Here is a 16,559-nt window from a genome sequence, read left to right on the forward strand (position 1 = left end):
AGCAGACAGCAGAATGGACAGACAGTGCTGTATTTCAGTGCTTGATGGGCATAGGCGTGCCGTGTGCGCAGCCTATTACATGAGGCATGCGCTTTTCTTTGCAGGAAACGCAGGCATGGCGGCCCATTCAAATGAATGGGCTGCTGTGCCTGCGCAAATGTGGGCCGCCAAAACACATACATGTGAACCAGCCAGGCCCAAAATAAGCCCATCAAGCAGTTAAATACAGACAGTAATGTCATGTACTCTGAGGCTTTACTCAGCCTGGACTGCAGGTCTGGTCTGTGATTTAAAGAGTTCCTCTATTTTACACATGGCATGGCATGGGGTCCCATGGTGCTAAAGCAGAATGGACAGACGGTGCTGTGACCCCATGCCATGCCATGTGTAAAATAGAGGAACTTTTTAAAACACTGACCAGACCTGCAGTGAATCATCAAATATTATAAAGACTTTGGGCACACTCTACAGAAAACTTCAATTTACAATATAGATTAGCAAACAGTGACATACCTTGAGGAGCAGGACATGAAGAAGTCAGCCTCAGGAAGAGCAAACTGGGGATGTTATAAAATCACATTCTAATTCACTTTTATATACAAGCAGCACCCAGTGGCAGGAAGGGAGAAGTGTGCGTCTAAAGGGAAGCCAGTGCTGTACATTTTAAAACACTGGGAAGGGAAGCAGTACTGTCACTGGCTGCGTGCCGCTGATGATTTTCAGCCTGATTTGTGGGCAGCACAGGGGCTTAACGGGAGGCAGGGCCGCCATCAGGAATTATGGGGCCACTTACACAGCTTCAGGCATGGGCCCCCTGGAGCAGAGAACCGGGATGGGGGGTGCTGCTGCCTGAAATTGAGAAGCAGGGGGGGGCTGCCGCAAATTTAGAAGCGGGGGGGGCCCTTTACAAAAAAAGAAATAAAGAAAGAAATAAAGAAAAATATATATAAAAAAGGGGTGTAGCCATCCGGGGCCCTGGGAACCTCTGGGCCCTTTAATAAAAAGAAAAAAATAAATAAAAAATATATATAAAAAATATATTTTAAAAAGGGGGTTGCCATCTGGGGCCCTGGGGACCTCTGGGCCCTTTAATATTTTTTTTTTAATAAAAATAAATTACAAAAAAAAGGGGGTTGCCATCCGGGACCTCTGGGCCCTTTAATAAAAAATATATATAAAGAAACATTTATAAAAAAAAAAGGGGTGGGTTGCCATCAGGGCCATGGGGACCTCTGGGCCCTTAAATAAAAAAAAAATAAAAAAAATATATAAACAAAAATAAAAAAATAAACATTTATAAAAAAGATAAAGGGTGTTTGCCACATGGGGACCTCTGAGCCCTTTAATAATATATATATATATATATATATATATATATATATATATATATATATATATATATATATATATAAGAAAAAAAAGAAATAAAATATATAAAACAATTGTTTTTTATAAAAAAAAAGGGGGGTTGCCATCCGGGGCCCTGGGGACATCTGGGTCCTATAATAATAATAATAAACATTTATATATATATATATATATATATATATATATATATATATATATATATATATATATATATATATATATATATATAAAGATATTTTTTTATAAAAAAAGGGGGGTTGTCATCCGGGGCCCTGGGGAACTATGGGCCCCTGGGGACCCCCAGACCTTTAATAAAAAATAAAATAAAAATATATTAAAAAATTGTCCCTTTAATAAAAATATATAATTTTTTTTTTTATTTAAAAAAAAATAAAAAAAAGGGGGGTTGCCATTTTTTTTTTTTTGAGGGGGTTGCTTTGGGCCCCCAACAGTGACAGGGCCCAGGGCACCTACCCCATTTGCCCTGCGGTAAAGACGGCCCTGCTTCCTTCTATGAACCAACATAAAACTCAGGAGCTTATTTTATGCTATGAATAATTTGTTGACATTCATTAAGTGTTTGGCAGTTTGAGTCTAATTTGCCACAAATTTAGATATCCCATTTTTCAAACAGAAAAGCAGGTATTGGCAGAGAAAGACAAGTAGAAGACACAAGAATAGGCTGAAAGCCAGATCTGCCAATGGCTAAATACTTTACGGTAATACAAAACAACCAAGTTCCAACAGCACTTCAAAGTGTGACTCCTTTTAATTTAAATGCTATTGCACACAGCAAAACTTTACATTTTAGAAGAACCATATTCCTGCCCCTAACAGCAGAAAACGATTATAATTTAAAATGCAGACATTTTCTATTGCTCTCAGTGGTCCCATATCTTCCTGATGACAGCTTGAAAGCTGATTCTAAAAAAAGGAACATCCCCAGCAACCAAAATTCTCAAAATCCTAATGTATAAAAGCTGGACACAGGGTCCAAATTCTTTGCTTCAACTAAGCATTTCCCTGTCAGGTGGCAAGCCTTAAAAAATAAGGCTTACCTGTAGCTACCCTAGATATCTCCTAAACCTGAATGGTTAAGGCCAGGGGTGCCCAACCTTTTGAAGTGCGAGGGCCACTTAAGCGACTTGGTAACCGGTCACGGGCCACAATCAGCGGAGCGGGCGGATGGCAGGTCCATGGCCCCGCTGCATATGCAGAGCAGACATGGACACAGCCGGATCAGATTGGAGGTAGAAAGACAAGTCGATTTACATCTGCCACTCCTTAGAGGTGAATGGAGGGTCCAATTGGGTCGGGCTGCTTTCACACTGATGGGCTGTGGTTTACCCGCACAGCAGGTGCAATGCAATGTACCTTTGGCTTTTCTGCACTTTGCAATAGACTTCTATTATATTCTGCAGGTGTGGTGCACTTTCAGAAAGCTCACCTTACCTGCAGGTAATAACAGAAGTCTATGGCTCAGTGCAGGTAACCCGCAGGTGCGCTGCTCTGCATCTGTGGATTAATTTGAAAGCAGTCCAGTAACCACTGCAGAACAGATATACCCATATATACACTGTGGGCCAAATCCACAAATATCGGGCGCAACTTCCGATTTAAGTTACACCGCCGCAAAATTTCTCCCTAAGTGCCCGATCCACAAAGCACTTACCTTGAAATTTGCGGCGGTGTAACTTAAATGTGTCCGGCGCAAGGCGTGCCGAATCTAATGGGGCGAGTCCCAGTTAAATTAGGCGCGCTCCTGCGCCGGACGTACTGCGCATGCTCCGTCGGGTAACTTACCCGACGTGCATTGCGCTAACTGACGTCGCTCCGACGTCATTTGCTTAGACGTAAATGGTGTCCAGCGCCATTCACGAACGTCTTACGCAAACTACGTAGAATTTAAATTTCGACGCGGGAACGACGGCCATACTTAACATGGCTTAAGAGAACTAGGGCTCAGCCCTAGTTTTACGCGGCGTAACTCGACGTAAACGACGTAGATTTAGCGCGACGGGCCCGTCGGAACGTTCGTGGATCGCCGTAAGTGTTCATTTGCATATTCTAGGCCGGCCGCAATGGCCTCGCCACCTAGCGGCCGGCCTAGAATTGCATCCTTAAGATCCGACAGTGTAATTCAATTACACATGTCGGATCTTCTGCCTATCTATGGTAAACGGATTCTGTGGATCAGTTCCATAGATAGAAACAGGGATACGACGGCGTATCAGTAGATACGCCGGCGTATCCCTTTTGTGGATTACCCCCTGTGATTTTAGTAATAAACTGACCTTTAATAACAGTATTTTATTCTATTCTATCCCAGAGCAGGAGGTCGTGGGCCACATCAGAGGGCTCCGCAGGCCAATGGTTGGGTACCCCTGGTTTAGGCGATATCCCCGGTCCCCTGCATGTGCCAATGTCATCAGCACATGCGCACTAAAGCAAACTGAAGCAACGGCATGTGCCGTTGCTTCCGTGAGTGTGCCGTTATCGGCGGCTCCCGCATGCATGCACGGGAGTGACATCATCGCGGCTCCGGCCAATTACAGCGCCAGAGCCGCGATATCCAGAAGTAACCCCCGGCAGAGATGTCGCCGGATAAAAGGGGGTACGAGGACCGCTGGGAGGGCGATGTAAGGTAAGTAATTCATAATGAGCATACTACGCCTTTGTCTTGCAGGTTTTTTTTTTTTTTGCTAGGGTTTACAACCATTTTAAGCCACATTTTTTCCGTGTCAGTCTAAATTAACATTATATGACCCATCATTCACATGGGGAACACTTTGAGATGCCATATAGCCAATTCAGCTTTACATTCATTACAGAACATTCATTTTAATAGTTAAATGTCTTGCTTTGGTAAATTGTATAGTGCGAGTACTCCAAACCATGCCAGTGAACAAATGAAGTGGTTGTAAACCTCTGGAATGAAAGATGAACACAGCATATCCTTCCAAAGTGTGTACTTGACTTGAACCTAAGAACCTAGGGCCAGATTCACGTAGACTAGCGGCGGCGTAACGTATCGTAGATAAGTTACTCCGCCGCAAGTTTTCATCGCAAGTGCCTGATTCACAAAGCACTTGGGATGAAAACTACGCCGGCGGCCTCCGGCGTAAGCCCGCGTAATTTAAATGGGCGTGTGCCATTTAAATTAGGCGCGCTCCCGCGCCGGACCTAATGCGCATGCTCCGTTTCGTAAGTCCCGCCGTGCTTTGCGCGAAGTGACGTCATTTTTTAGAGCGGCGACGCGCGTAACGTACTTCCGTATTCCCGGACGTGTTACGCAAACGACGTTAATTTTTACATTTCGACGCGGGAACGACGGCCATACTTTATACAGCAATACGATTGCTGTGTAAAGTTAGGGCAGGTCAAACGACGACTAAAATTGCGACGGGAAACTAGAGTAGCGGCGACGTAGCGAACGCGAAAAACCGTTGTGGATCGCCGTAACTGCTAATTTGCATACCCGACGCTGGTTTACGACGCAAACTCCCCCCAGCGGCGGCCGCGGTATTGCATCCTAAGATCCGACAGTGTAAAACAATTACACCTGTCGGATCTTAGGGATATCTATGCGTAACTGATTCTATGAATCAGTCGCATAGATACTCTGAGAGATACGACGGAGTATCTGAGATACTCCGTCGTATCTCAGCTGTGAATCCGGCCCTTAGTACAGTATAGTTTATGTCTGCTGTCTCATTATTCTGTTATTTGCATAAGCCACTTCTGACAGTCAACACCGGGCAATCCTAGGAGTTGTCCCCGCACCTCCTCCAGCACACAACAGGTGATTGACAGCCTCAGCTATGCATGCTTCGCTATGAGACTGTGTAGAAGGGGGGGGGGTGTCTATTCCCTCCACTCAGGTCTTAGATTACACTCTGCTCCCTGCCCTATGCTGTGCTATGCGTGAAATTAGATCTCCACCTCCTACTTCCTGGAGCTAAAAAATTCTGTGTAAATTCTGTACTTTAAAGGCTGTAGAGGAGACAGTGTTGCAGATAAACAGGTACAACTTATATAGAATGATCTGTTTCATCTCTGTGTATTACCTGAGGCTAAACACTTCAGTGGGTATATGTAAGGGTTTACAACCACTTTAGATGTACCATGCCCAGAACCACTTGGAGCCCAGGTTCACACTGGGTACGATTTCTTTCGATTTGAGATGCGATTTCACATGTGAAATCGCATCTCAAATGCCGCCAATTGTCGGCAATGACACTGTCCTAATTGGTGCGACGCCGCATCTGCGGCGCTGCACCGATTTCAAAAAGTAGGTCCTGTACTACTTTTTGCGATTTCGGGCCGCGATTTACATTGACATCTGTGCAGAAACCTGCACAGATGTCTCTTAAATCGCGGCCGAAATCGGGACTGCCAGCGGGAGTGAAATCGTGCGAGTTCAGCTGAACTCGCACGGCTTCACTCCCGCAGCCCAGTGTGAACCAGGGCGGAAGAGGTGTTCCAGAACTCTCCATAAATCACTAAGCACAGAAGCAGGGATCGCCATGGTCTGGATGGCAGAGGTGATGATGTACAGTAAGTGTTCTTGGGAACACTTGCTCATAGCCCAGTGTGAGTGCAGAAACGTTGAGGTGGGTAAGGGAGACAATAAAACTTGGGCACAGTTCTGTTTAACTATGCCCAGTGTGAGTGCACCCTAAATGTTACCATACAGATATAGTGGTCTTCTATAAGGGCTAGTTCACACCATGCCGCATGTGAATCGCACAAGAACATGCTGTACATTCCTGTGCAATGCAGTTCTGTTCAGTTCAATTTCAGTCCATTCATTTTGAATGGGCTAAAATCGCACTGCACTGTATGCACTATTTTTTTAAATACACTGCAATCAAAAAATTTGCAACCCGCATTTGGGGTCTCGTTTACTTTGTATTGACACCCACTGCAGATCAAAATTGGAGTGCATTTTGCATGCAGTGTGAGTCACACAGGAAAGCACAGCACATTCCTGAGTGATTCATGTGTGGGCATGGTGTGAACTGGCCCTGAAGTGTAACATTCAGCTGAAAAAATGTGGACGACACAAAAAATAAATAAAAAGAATACAATATTTACTCACCAACACCAGAAAAGATAAGTTGGAAGTGCAACAACAGAAAAATCAAGGGCAAAGACATTTCCTAAAAAAAGAAATACATGGATTATGCAAATGATTGCCATGCATTGACACTGAAAAGAAAACAAGCGTTAGAGAGCTGCCTAAGGCAGAACTGGTGTGTAGGTACAGAGATACAGTTCTTTGAAAAAGTATTCATACCCCCTTGATATTTTCCAAATTGTTTCATGTTACATCCAAAAACGTAAATGTATTTTATTGGGATTTTATGTGATAGACCAAGACAAAGTGGCACATAAAAGTGGAAGGAAAATGATTAATAGTTTTCAACATTTTTTACAAATCAATATCTGAAGTCAATACTTTATAGAACCACCTTTCACTGCAATTACAGCTGCAAGTCTTTTTTGGGAGGTCTCTACCAGCTTTGCACATCTAGAGAGTGACATTTTCGCCCATTCTTCTTTGCAAAATAGCTCAAGCTCTGTCAGATTGGATGGAAAGCGTCTGTGAACAGAAATTTTCAAGTCTTGCCACGGATTCTCAATTGGATTTAGGTCTAGACTTTGACTGGACCATTCTAACAAATGAATATGCTTTGATCTAAACCATTCCATTGTAGCTCTGGCTGTAAGTTTAGGTTCGTTGTCCTGCTGGAAGGTGAACCTCTGCCCCAGTCTCAAGTCTTTTGCAGACTCTAACAGGTTTTCTTCTAAGATTTCCCTGTATTTGGCTCCACTCATCTTCCCATAAACTTTGACCATCTTCCCTGTCCCTACTGAAGAAAAGCATCCCCACAACATGATGCTGCCACCACCATGTTTCACGGTGGGGATGGTGTGTTCAGTGTGATGTGCAGTGTTAGTTTTCCACCACACATAGCGTTTTGCTTTTAGGCCAAAAAGTTAAATTTTGGTCTCATCTGACCAGAGCACCTTCTTACACATCTTTGCTGTGTCCCCCACATGGCAAACTGAAAAAGGGACTTCTTATGGCTTTCTTTAAACAATGGCTTTCTTCTTGCCACTCTTCCATAAAGTTCAAATTTGTGGAGTGCACCACTAATAGTTGTCCTGTGGACAGATTCCCCCACCTGAGCTGTGGATCTCTGCAGCTCCTCCTGGGTTATTATGGGTTTAGGTGGACGGCCATGTCTTGGTAGGTTTGCAGTTGTGCCATACGCTTTCCATTTTCGGATGATGGATTGAACAGTGCTCTGTGAGATGTTCAAAGGTTGGGATGTTTTTTATAACCTAAATCCACAACTTTATCCCTGACTTGTCTGGCATGTTCCTTGGCCTTTATGATGCTGTTTGTTCCCTAAGGTTCTCTAACACACCTCTGAGGGCTTCAGAGATTAGCTGTATTTATACTGAGATTAAATTACACACAAGTGGACTCTAATTACTAATTAGGTGACTTCTGAAGGCAATTGGTTCCACTAGAATGTAATTAGGGGTATCTGAGTAATGGGGGGGCTGAATACAAATGCACACCACACTTTTCACATATTTATTTGTAAAAAATGTTGAAATCCATTTATCATTTTCCTTCCACTTCACAATTATGTGTCTCTTTGTGTTGGTCTATCACATAAAATCCCAATAAAATACATTTACGTTTTTGGTTGTAACATGACATAATGTAGGAAATTTTTAAGGGGGTATGAATATTTTTTTTAAGGCACTGCAGCTGTGCCTAGAAAGGTTATAGTTTTCTAAAAACAATTATCAGAATAAATTAGGAAATCCTACTAGCATCACAGTTCCCCCATATGTCCACCAGGCTGTGCAGTTGTACAACTGTACTGTATATTGCATTTTTAACTAAGGCAAAGCAAAATAAAAACTAGTGGCATAGCTAGAAGTAGTTGGTCATATTCAACTGTATTTGTTCTGTTTTTTTTTTTCCAACATTACAGAACTAGATTAGCTAAGTGAGTCTAATTACTTTACCATATAAATGAGAACCTTCATAGATAGAAACTGGTGGTGTTGTCAGCAGCTAGCAATTAACAAAACCGATCGTGTGTGGGCCCCATAGGTTAAAAAAAAGACAACTTGCTTTAAAATTAACCTATGGATTCCTAAAAAAATCCACGCATGCTCAGAATCAAGTCGACGCATGCTTGGAAGCAATGAACTTTCGTTTTTTTCAGCACGTCGTTGTGTTTTACGTCACCGCGTTCTGACACGATCGGTTATTTAACCTATGGTGTGTAGGCGTGATGGACCATCAGTCAGCTTCATCGGTTAACCTAGGACAACGGTCCTTCAGACCATTGTCCTCTGGTTAACCTATCGTGTGTATGAGGCTTAAGAGGCAATGAATATAGGTAAATGTTGCAATTAACATTTATTATTGTATGGTGGATAGGGCTGATGGTGCCAACTATTGCAAAAAATTGCGTTCTGGTGACTGTACGTAGTAGAACTAATCTCTCTAAATCAGCATTAACTATTGTAATCCGTATACTGCTAGCACTAGTAAATAGATAGGAAGGTATATTATAGTTACTTGTTTTAAAGTATAACTAAAGGCAAACATTTTATTTTTTTTAGTTTTGGATAAAGTGGAGAGGGATTAGAACCCTGTAAGTTTTTTATCGCGGTCTGTGCAGGAGACTCAAGCCCTGTACACACGATGGGTTTGTCTGATGAAAACAGACTGATGGACTGTTTTCATCGGACAAACTGATCGTGCGTGGGCCCCATTGGTTTGTTTTCCATCTGTGAAAAAAAATAGAAAACTATAGAAAAAAACGTTCGTCTGTGTGGAAATCCATCGGTCAAAAATCCACGCATGCTCAGAATCAAGTCGACGCTCGGAAGCATTGAACTTAATTTTTCTCAGCACATCGTAGTGTTTTACGTCAACGCATTTTGGCACGGTCGGATTTTTGACAGATGGTGTGTAGGCAAGACTGATGAAAGTTAGCTTCATCGGATAGCCAACGAAAAAATCCTTCGGATTAGATTCCATCAGATATCCGATCGTGTGTACAAGGCTGTAGCCTCTCTATTTGTCCTGTTCCTATAGTTCTACTTTAAACTTTTTTTTTTTTTTTTTTTAGATTTCTTCAGTTGCTTCCTGGTTTGTGTTTTTTTTTTTCACGTAGTTAAAGCCTATACACGACCGTTTTTCAAGACATAAAAAACGACACGAAGAAATAGAGCACGTTCTAAATTTTTAATGCCCATTTTTCACGTCATGAAAAATGCTATGGAGCCCACACACAATCGTTTTTAATGACATTAAAAAAAAAAAAGGAATTTTTCACATCATAAAAAATGGTTGTGTGTACGCGGCATCAGTGTGTCAAACACATTTTCTAGATCTATGCTTTCAAGTCCACGTAGGGGAATTTCCTTTTTGCAATCTATCACTGGATGTGGCATAAGATCTAGCAGAACACACCCACCAACCATTACTTTCTTTTTTCAAAGTAATATTACAATACGCTATTGTTGTATTGTCACTACATATTAATATTGTAGAAACCTTAACACTGATGCTAGGGTGCAAGATGTCTGCAAATCCTTAGCTGTCACCCTGGAGTTTAAACAGAGGCACACATTTTCAGAAACATTTCATAACTTTTTTCAGTCTTCAACATCTCTTCCTTTTGTGACAGAATTATGCTGTGAGGAGCAAGTTTTAAAACCTGTGTGTTTTTTTAATTACAGGATGGATCAAGCCTACATGCACATTGTGTGATCAACCAGGCTCTTTTAACTATAATACCGGGTTCCAGGCCAGCCACATTCTTTTGAAGATGTTATAATTACAGCAATACACAAGTTAGTTTAAACCAGCCTCTCATAACCTTTTTACCCCAGAGGAACCCTTGAAATAATTTTCAGGTCTCTATGAACCCCTAATCAATTTTTGTATACTTACAGCCTATTAGTATGATCAATAACTTGTAAGTCTTGGTGGTCTAACACCAAATCTTCCTACACATCCATGTCTTGGATGTAAATGTAAGGGCATAATGGCATAATGCCTTGCTGCCCTCTCAGGACTGGGGGGTGGTCCCAAACACATACTGGAAAAAACAAGAAAGGGAGGGAGCACCAGCCTAGCGTATTATCCCAATAACCATTTATTTGTAAAAAAATAAAAATAAGCATGTATCTACTTACAGAAGATAAAACAGACAAAGCTCATCAAGGTAATAGAGTTTTTCTGTCCACTCTGCATGCTCCCAGGGCTTGGGACATCGCCTAGATCCAACCGGCCTATGTGTTTCAAGGCTCTGAGGAAGAGGGTATTACCCTTAAAACATATAAGCCACTTGGATTTAATGAATGTCCTCCCAAGCCCTAAGAGCATGCAGAGCGGACAGAACCACTCTATATAACCTTAAAGTGGAGGTTCACCCTATAAAAAATTTCTAACACTGTATCCAGCACCGTGCTGCATATAAAATGTCACTGACCTTTATTTTTTTTTCCCCGTAGATATCGTTTAGCCTTGGAATTCACCGCGGCTTCCGGGTAGGGAATCCCGCGGGAGTGGGCGTTCCTATTGACATGCCAATCAATTGGCATGCTAAACGACGGCGCACACAGCGCGTCACGACTTCCCGAAAGAAGCTCGGGTCAGCTCGGCTCTATTCGGTGCTGGTGCGCAGGCGCCGAATAGAGCCAAGCTTCTTTTGGGAAGTCGTGACGCGCTGTGTGTGCCGTCGTTTAGCATGCCAATTGATTGGCATCTCAATAGGAACGCCCACTCCCGCGGGATTTCCCTACCCGGAAGCCGCGGTGAATTCCACGACTAAACGATATCTACAGGGGGAAAAAAAAATAAAGGTCAGTGACATTTTATATGCAGCACGATGCTGGATGCAATGTTAGAATTTTTTTATAGGATGAACCTCCACTTTAATGAGCTTTGTCTCGTTTATCTATTGTAGGTAGATACATGCTTTATTTTACAAATAAATGGTTATTGGGATAATGTACTAGGCTGGGGCACCCTCTCTTTCTTCTTATGAATATTAACCCCCCCCCCCCCCTTTCCCCCTTTATAAAATGAAATTTATTTTACTAAAAATCTAGAAAAAAAATCAATATAAATAACAAAAAAGAAATGCAGAAAGTAAAAATTGTGGTGGCCCATGCCATTGGCAGACAGTGTAGAAGTGATTGCTATGTTGGTGTAAAATTTTCAATTTTCTTTGCTCAAAGGACCCCAGTTGAGAAAATGTGTGCTGCTTGTGAAATAGTTAAGATTATTTCCATTTTAGAAGCCATTCAAGGCCAAATTGACGAAATTCAAAGGATGTGTGAGTACAATTCATTCATTACGGTAATATATGGGAATGATATTGTATTTTTTCCTAAGCTGTTTTTACTTGATTTGTACACTTCAGTTATTTTTATTTTGAAGTAAAAATCTTGGATTGCCTAAATATCTTGGCATATGCTTTATCTTGGCTTAGTACAGATCCCTGTAAAAAAAGATACTGCGTTGTTTTCTGCTCTTGTAGGGAAACACCATAGTTTGTATGATGAAAATCTGATCTGATATGATTACGCATCACAACATTTTTCCTCTAAGTTATCTGATTTTCATGTCCGTTATCTCTCTTCTCTGTGTTCTGTTGTATTGACCAAACCATAGAGTGAACAGGGAGAATGTTGCGCTATTAATAAAAACTAAACTAGACAAACAGTTGATAATAAAAAGATATTGAGAATGTTGTGGATGCAAAGAAAACCCCTAAATGAAAGAGGAATAAAAACAATGACTGGCAAAAAGAGTCTTTGTATCAATCAACGATCGTTACAAGCAAGTTCTTCAGTAATGAATAGACTGTTGAAAACATAGACGATAACCAACACCACTAGGTAAAAAAGTGGAGGCTTACCAAATGGCAAGCAATAACCAGCTTGCGGCTGCAAACCCCAGCCAGGGCCTTTTGATGATCCTCGTAGGGGGATGACAAGGGGGTAGATGTTGAAGCTTCCCACTCCAAGAGCCACAAGATCACGGCGTGTCACACACAAAAAGAAGGAATTCAATGGTGAAGTACAGCAGGACCAGTGTGTACAAGTTATTCGTGACTCAAGGGACCACCACCACCAGAACACCCTAATTTTAAAAGGCTTACCAGAACGTAGGCAATATAAACATGTGGCTAAACCCCTAGCCAGGGCCTTTAGGATCCTCTCGCAGTGATATATCCTACAGGTCCTCCGGTATGTAAAGGTCAGTGGGTGCATGGAAAAAACGATAATGCCCACATAGTGAAGTATGCAAGTTGAGGGGTTTATTTAAAAAAATAGTACACTTACAGGTTTAAAAGCAGGATAATAGATAGAAGCCGGCCGGCTCTAACAATCGCCCGTCCACACGGAACGAAGAAAACGTCTTGCGTCAGCACGCTACCTTCCCGTGCCCCTTGATGACGTCAACTTGTGACGAAACGTGCGTCGGGAAGGTAGCGTGCTGACGCAAGACGTTTTCTTCGTTCCGTGTGGACGGGCGATTGTTAGAGCCGGCCGGCTTCTATCTATTATCCTGCTTTTAAACCTGTAAGTGTACTATTTTTTTAAATAAACCCCTCAACTTGCATACTTCACTATGTGGGCATTATCGTTTTTTCCATGCACCCACTGACCTTTACATACCGGAGGACCTGTAGGATATATCACTGCGAGAGGATCCTAAAGGCCCTGGCTAGGGGTTTAGCCACATGTTTATATTGCCTACGTTCTGGTAAGCCTTTTAAAATTAGGGTGTTCTGGTGGTGGTGGTCCCTTGAGTCACGAATAACTTGTACACACTGGTCCTGCTGTACTTCACCATTGAATTCCTTCTTTTTGTGTGTGACACGCCGTGATCTTGTGGCTCTTGGAGTGGGAAGCTTCAACATCTACCCCCTTGTCATCCCCCTACGAGGATCATCAAAAGGCCCTGGCTGGGGTTTGCAGCCGCAAGCTGGTTATTGCTTGCCATTTGGTAAGCCTCCACTTTTTTACCTAGTGGTGTTGGTTATCGTCTATGTTTTCAACAGTCTATTCATTACTGAAGAACTTGCTTGTAACGATCGTTGATTGATACAAAGACTCTTTTTGCCAGTCATTGTTTTTATTCCTCTTTCATTTAGGGGTTTTCTTTGCATCCACAACATTCTCAATATCTTTTTATTATCAACTGTTTGTCTAGTTTAGTTTTTATTAATAGCGCAACATTCTCCCTGTTTCTTATGTGATTTGTGTTTGTATGACACTGTTATGTTGCAGCTTAGCTAGTCAATTTAAATGTTAAAGCGCGGTATTTTTCTTTTTTCTGTTACATAGAGTGAACAGATTTGTGTCCACAATAGCACTGACCCATTTTTAAAAAACAACAGGGAACTACTTTGCCTATTTAACAGGAGCCATCAGATTCAGCAAGGGAAAGACCTCACCAAAATCCAAGCATTATTTAGATAGATTTGGTAATGGCCCGATTGATCACAGATGTTCTTTTAGCCATATTTTACTGTACTTCATTTTGCCTGAGGTTTGCATAGAAATTAGCAAAAATCGGTTCACCCTAAACTAGTATTTTAGTTATAGGTGGGGGCTGATTCAGACTGTGGCTCCTTATGCAATATGTATAGAGTGGTCCAAAAGCCTTGCCATAATTCCCAACTATCTGCCTTGTCTACCTGGAAGTTTTTCAGCATTCTGTCCACTGTTACAGCATCTTCTATTGCATTTTGTATATTATATTTAAAAACAACAAGAGCGAGAGTGTTATTTAAATGGACATTAAAAAACATGTATAAAATTGTAGCGCTAAAAATTAACCAGTAATCATACCCCAATAAGCTCATATGGAAAAAAGGAAGTGATGATATATATGTGTGTAAAAACCACAGTTGTATCTATACTGTATATATTACGGCCTCGTACACACGATAGGTTAACCAGAGGACAACGGTCTGATGGACCGTTTTCATCAGTCAAAACCGATCGTGTGTGGGCCCCATAGGTTATTTAATCGTCGGTTAAAAAAAAGCCAACTTGCTTTAAGTTTAACCGATGGATTCCTAACCGATAGGTCAAAACCGATCGTTAGTAGGCACAACCATCGGTTAAAAATCCACGCTCAGAATCAAGTCGACGCATGCTTGGAAGCATTGAACTTAGTTTTTTTCAGCACGTCGTTGTGTTTTACATCACCGCGTTCTGACACGATCGTTTTTTTAACCGATGGTGTGTAGGCGCGACGGACCATCAGTCAGCTTCATCGGTTAACCGATGACAACGGTCCTTCAGACCGTTTTCATCGGATGGACTGATCGTGTGTACGAGGTTAAGGTAAAAGAGTCCATAAAAAAGAGTCTCTGCAAAAAGTTCCAAAAAGGGACTAGTTTATCAGTTAGTGACCAGGACTGTATATACATACAATAAGAGAAGGAAAGTCTTCAGTCAAAAAGTGCACATGTCTCATCTCCAGATAACTTCCAGTGTTCGTTGGCGGCCTTTGAGAAACTCTGTGTCAAGACAGGTCCTCTCCCACATACCCTCTCTCAGATGTACTCCCTGCTGATAGCCCCACCTGATGACTACAGTATGTTCAACCCTTCATTTGGAAATGGGAAATTATCCTAGAACTTTTTCTTCAGCCCAACATAAGTGAATTTTTAGCTTTGCATTAAAATCGTCCATCTGTATGAGGATTCAAGAAAACAACTTTAAAATCCTCACTAGGTGGTATCGTACACCGACTGTACTCCACAAATACTACCCCACTGTGTCAGATTGCTGCTGGAGATGTCAGGAGGGGAGGGGGATTTTATTGCACATCTTCTGGTCCTGCCCAAAATTGGAACACTTCTAGAAAAATGTGCGTGGTATCTCACAATAATTTACTGATTACAAACTCCCAGGAAGATCCTGTGATCTATCTTTTACATGTCTCAGACATTCCCAAGAAAACATACAAAAAAATTGATTCTACGCCTCTAAATTGAGCACTGCGCAGCATTGGAGGGTCTCCCACCTTCCTTCCATTTCACAATGGCTTACAAAAGTCGAGGAGCTGAACAATATGGATAACATGGTACTATCCACTCAAAATAAACATGAGGCATACTCTAGTACTTGGATCCATTGGAACATGTTCCTCTTCTCCGGTGAGGGTAAGGACCTTCTTAGCTCCTGCGCCCAGTGAGGTAATAAGCCTCTCCGCTCCTCCTCTAGTGTACATTTTCTTCTTCCCTTCCACCCCCTTCCCACATCCCTACCTAGCCCCCCCCCCAAACACATCTTTCTAACCCCTCTCTCTCCGCTTCTAGTCCATTTCCTCTTCTTACTTGGTATGGGGGGGGGGGGGGTAAAACTTTTTGTATCCTCAGCATTCATATTGTTCAGTATGATCTAGAGTGGTAATGGTTTGCCAATATGCCTATGTTGCTGGATGTCTTTTAGATTTCCCATACTGTAGTTGGATCTACTTGATTGGTTCTCTCTACACCTTTTGATGCATACATTGTATGCGTTTTTTTTTTTTACAAAGTGTAGAATGTTACTATGTTATTATGTAAACTTGGCTTTCTACTGCATGTTCCATATTTCTTTATAAAGTCAGATACTGGAAATAAAGAATTTGCTAACAGCACACATGACACCATCCACAGCATCACAGGAAATGGATCTTAAGAGACGATCCAACTTGCACAGGTAATGAAAGAACAATAAAATGAGTGCAGGATGGTGGTCAGAAAAATAACCTTTTTTTTTTTTTTTTTTCAATTAAAATGTTGTTCTATTACTGACCACTGTCTTCTGCTCTTTCTTTGTTCTTCTATTTAAATGGACATGGCTGATAAAAAAGCAATTTTGGTTCCAATACCTAATATCTCTAGTGGTATATAAAATTGTCAGGTGGTGTAACTCCAGCATCTAACAAAAACAGTTTTTCTGGTTAGACTGACACCCTTTCCTTTGCATTCACAAACTATGGTACTTTATCTTGGGCTTTTATCAGTTATTTTTTCACTCTTGTAAACCAGAAATGAGTACTGAATTCACACATATGTCATGCCTAAGAATAATTCACAGAAATTATGTTCTCTGAAATGACAACTTTC

General features: G+C 41.7%; 1 protein-coding gene across 1 annotated transcript in view; it reads right to left on the minus strand.

The window, feature by feature from the left end:
- ITGB2 (integrin subunit beta 2) overlaps positions 1-16,559 on the minus strand; it is a 107,163-nt gene that overhangs the window by 75,807 nt on the left and 14,797 nt on the right. Inside the window, exon 2 of the mRNA XM_040357419.1 lies at positions 6,470-6,530. Coding sequence (XP_040213353.1) covers positions 6,470-6,527 — 58 coding nt within the window. The 5' untranslated portion in view covers positions 6,528-6,530. The remainder of the gene's footprint in view (positions 1-6,469; positions 6,531-16,559) is intronic.

The sequence above is a fragment of the Rana temporaria genome, chromosome 6, assembly GCF_905171775.1.
Source record: "Rana temporaria chromosome 6, aRanTem1.1, whole genome shotgun sequence".
Classification (NCBI taxonomy): domain Eukaryota; kingdom Metazoa; phylum Chordata; class Amphibia; order Anura; family Ranidae; genus Rana; species Rana temporaria.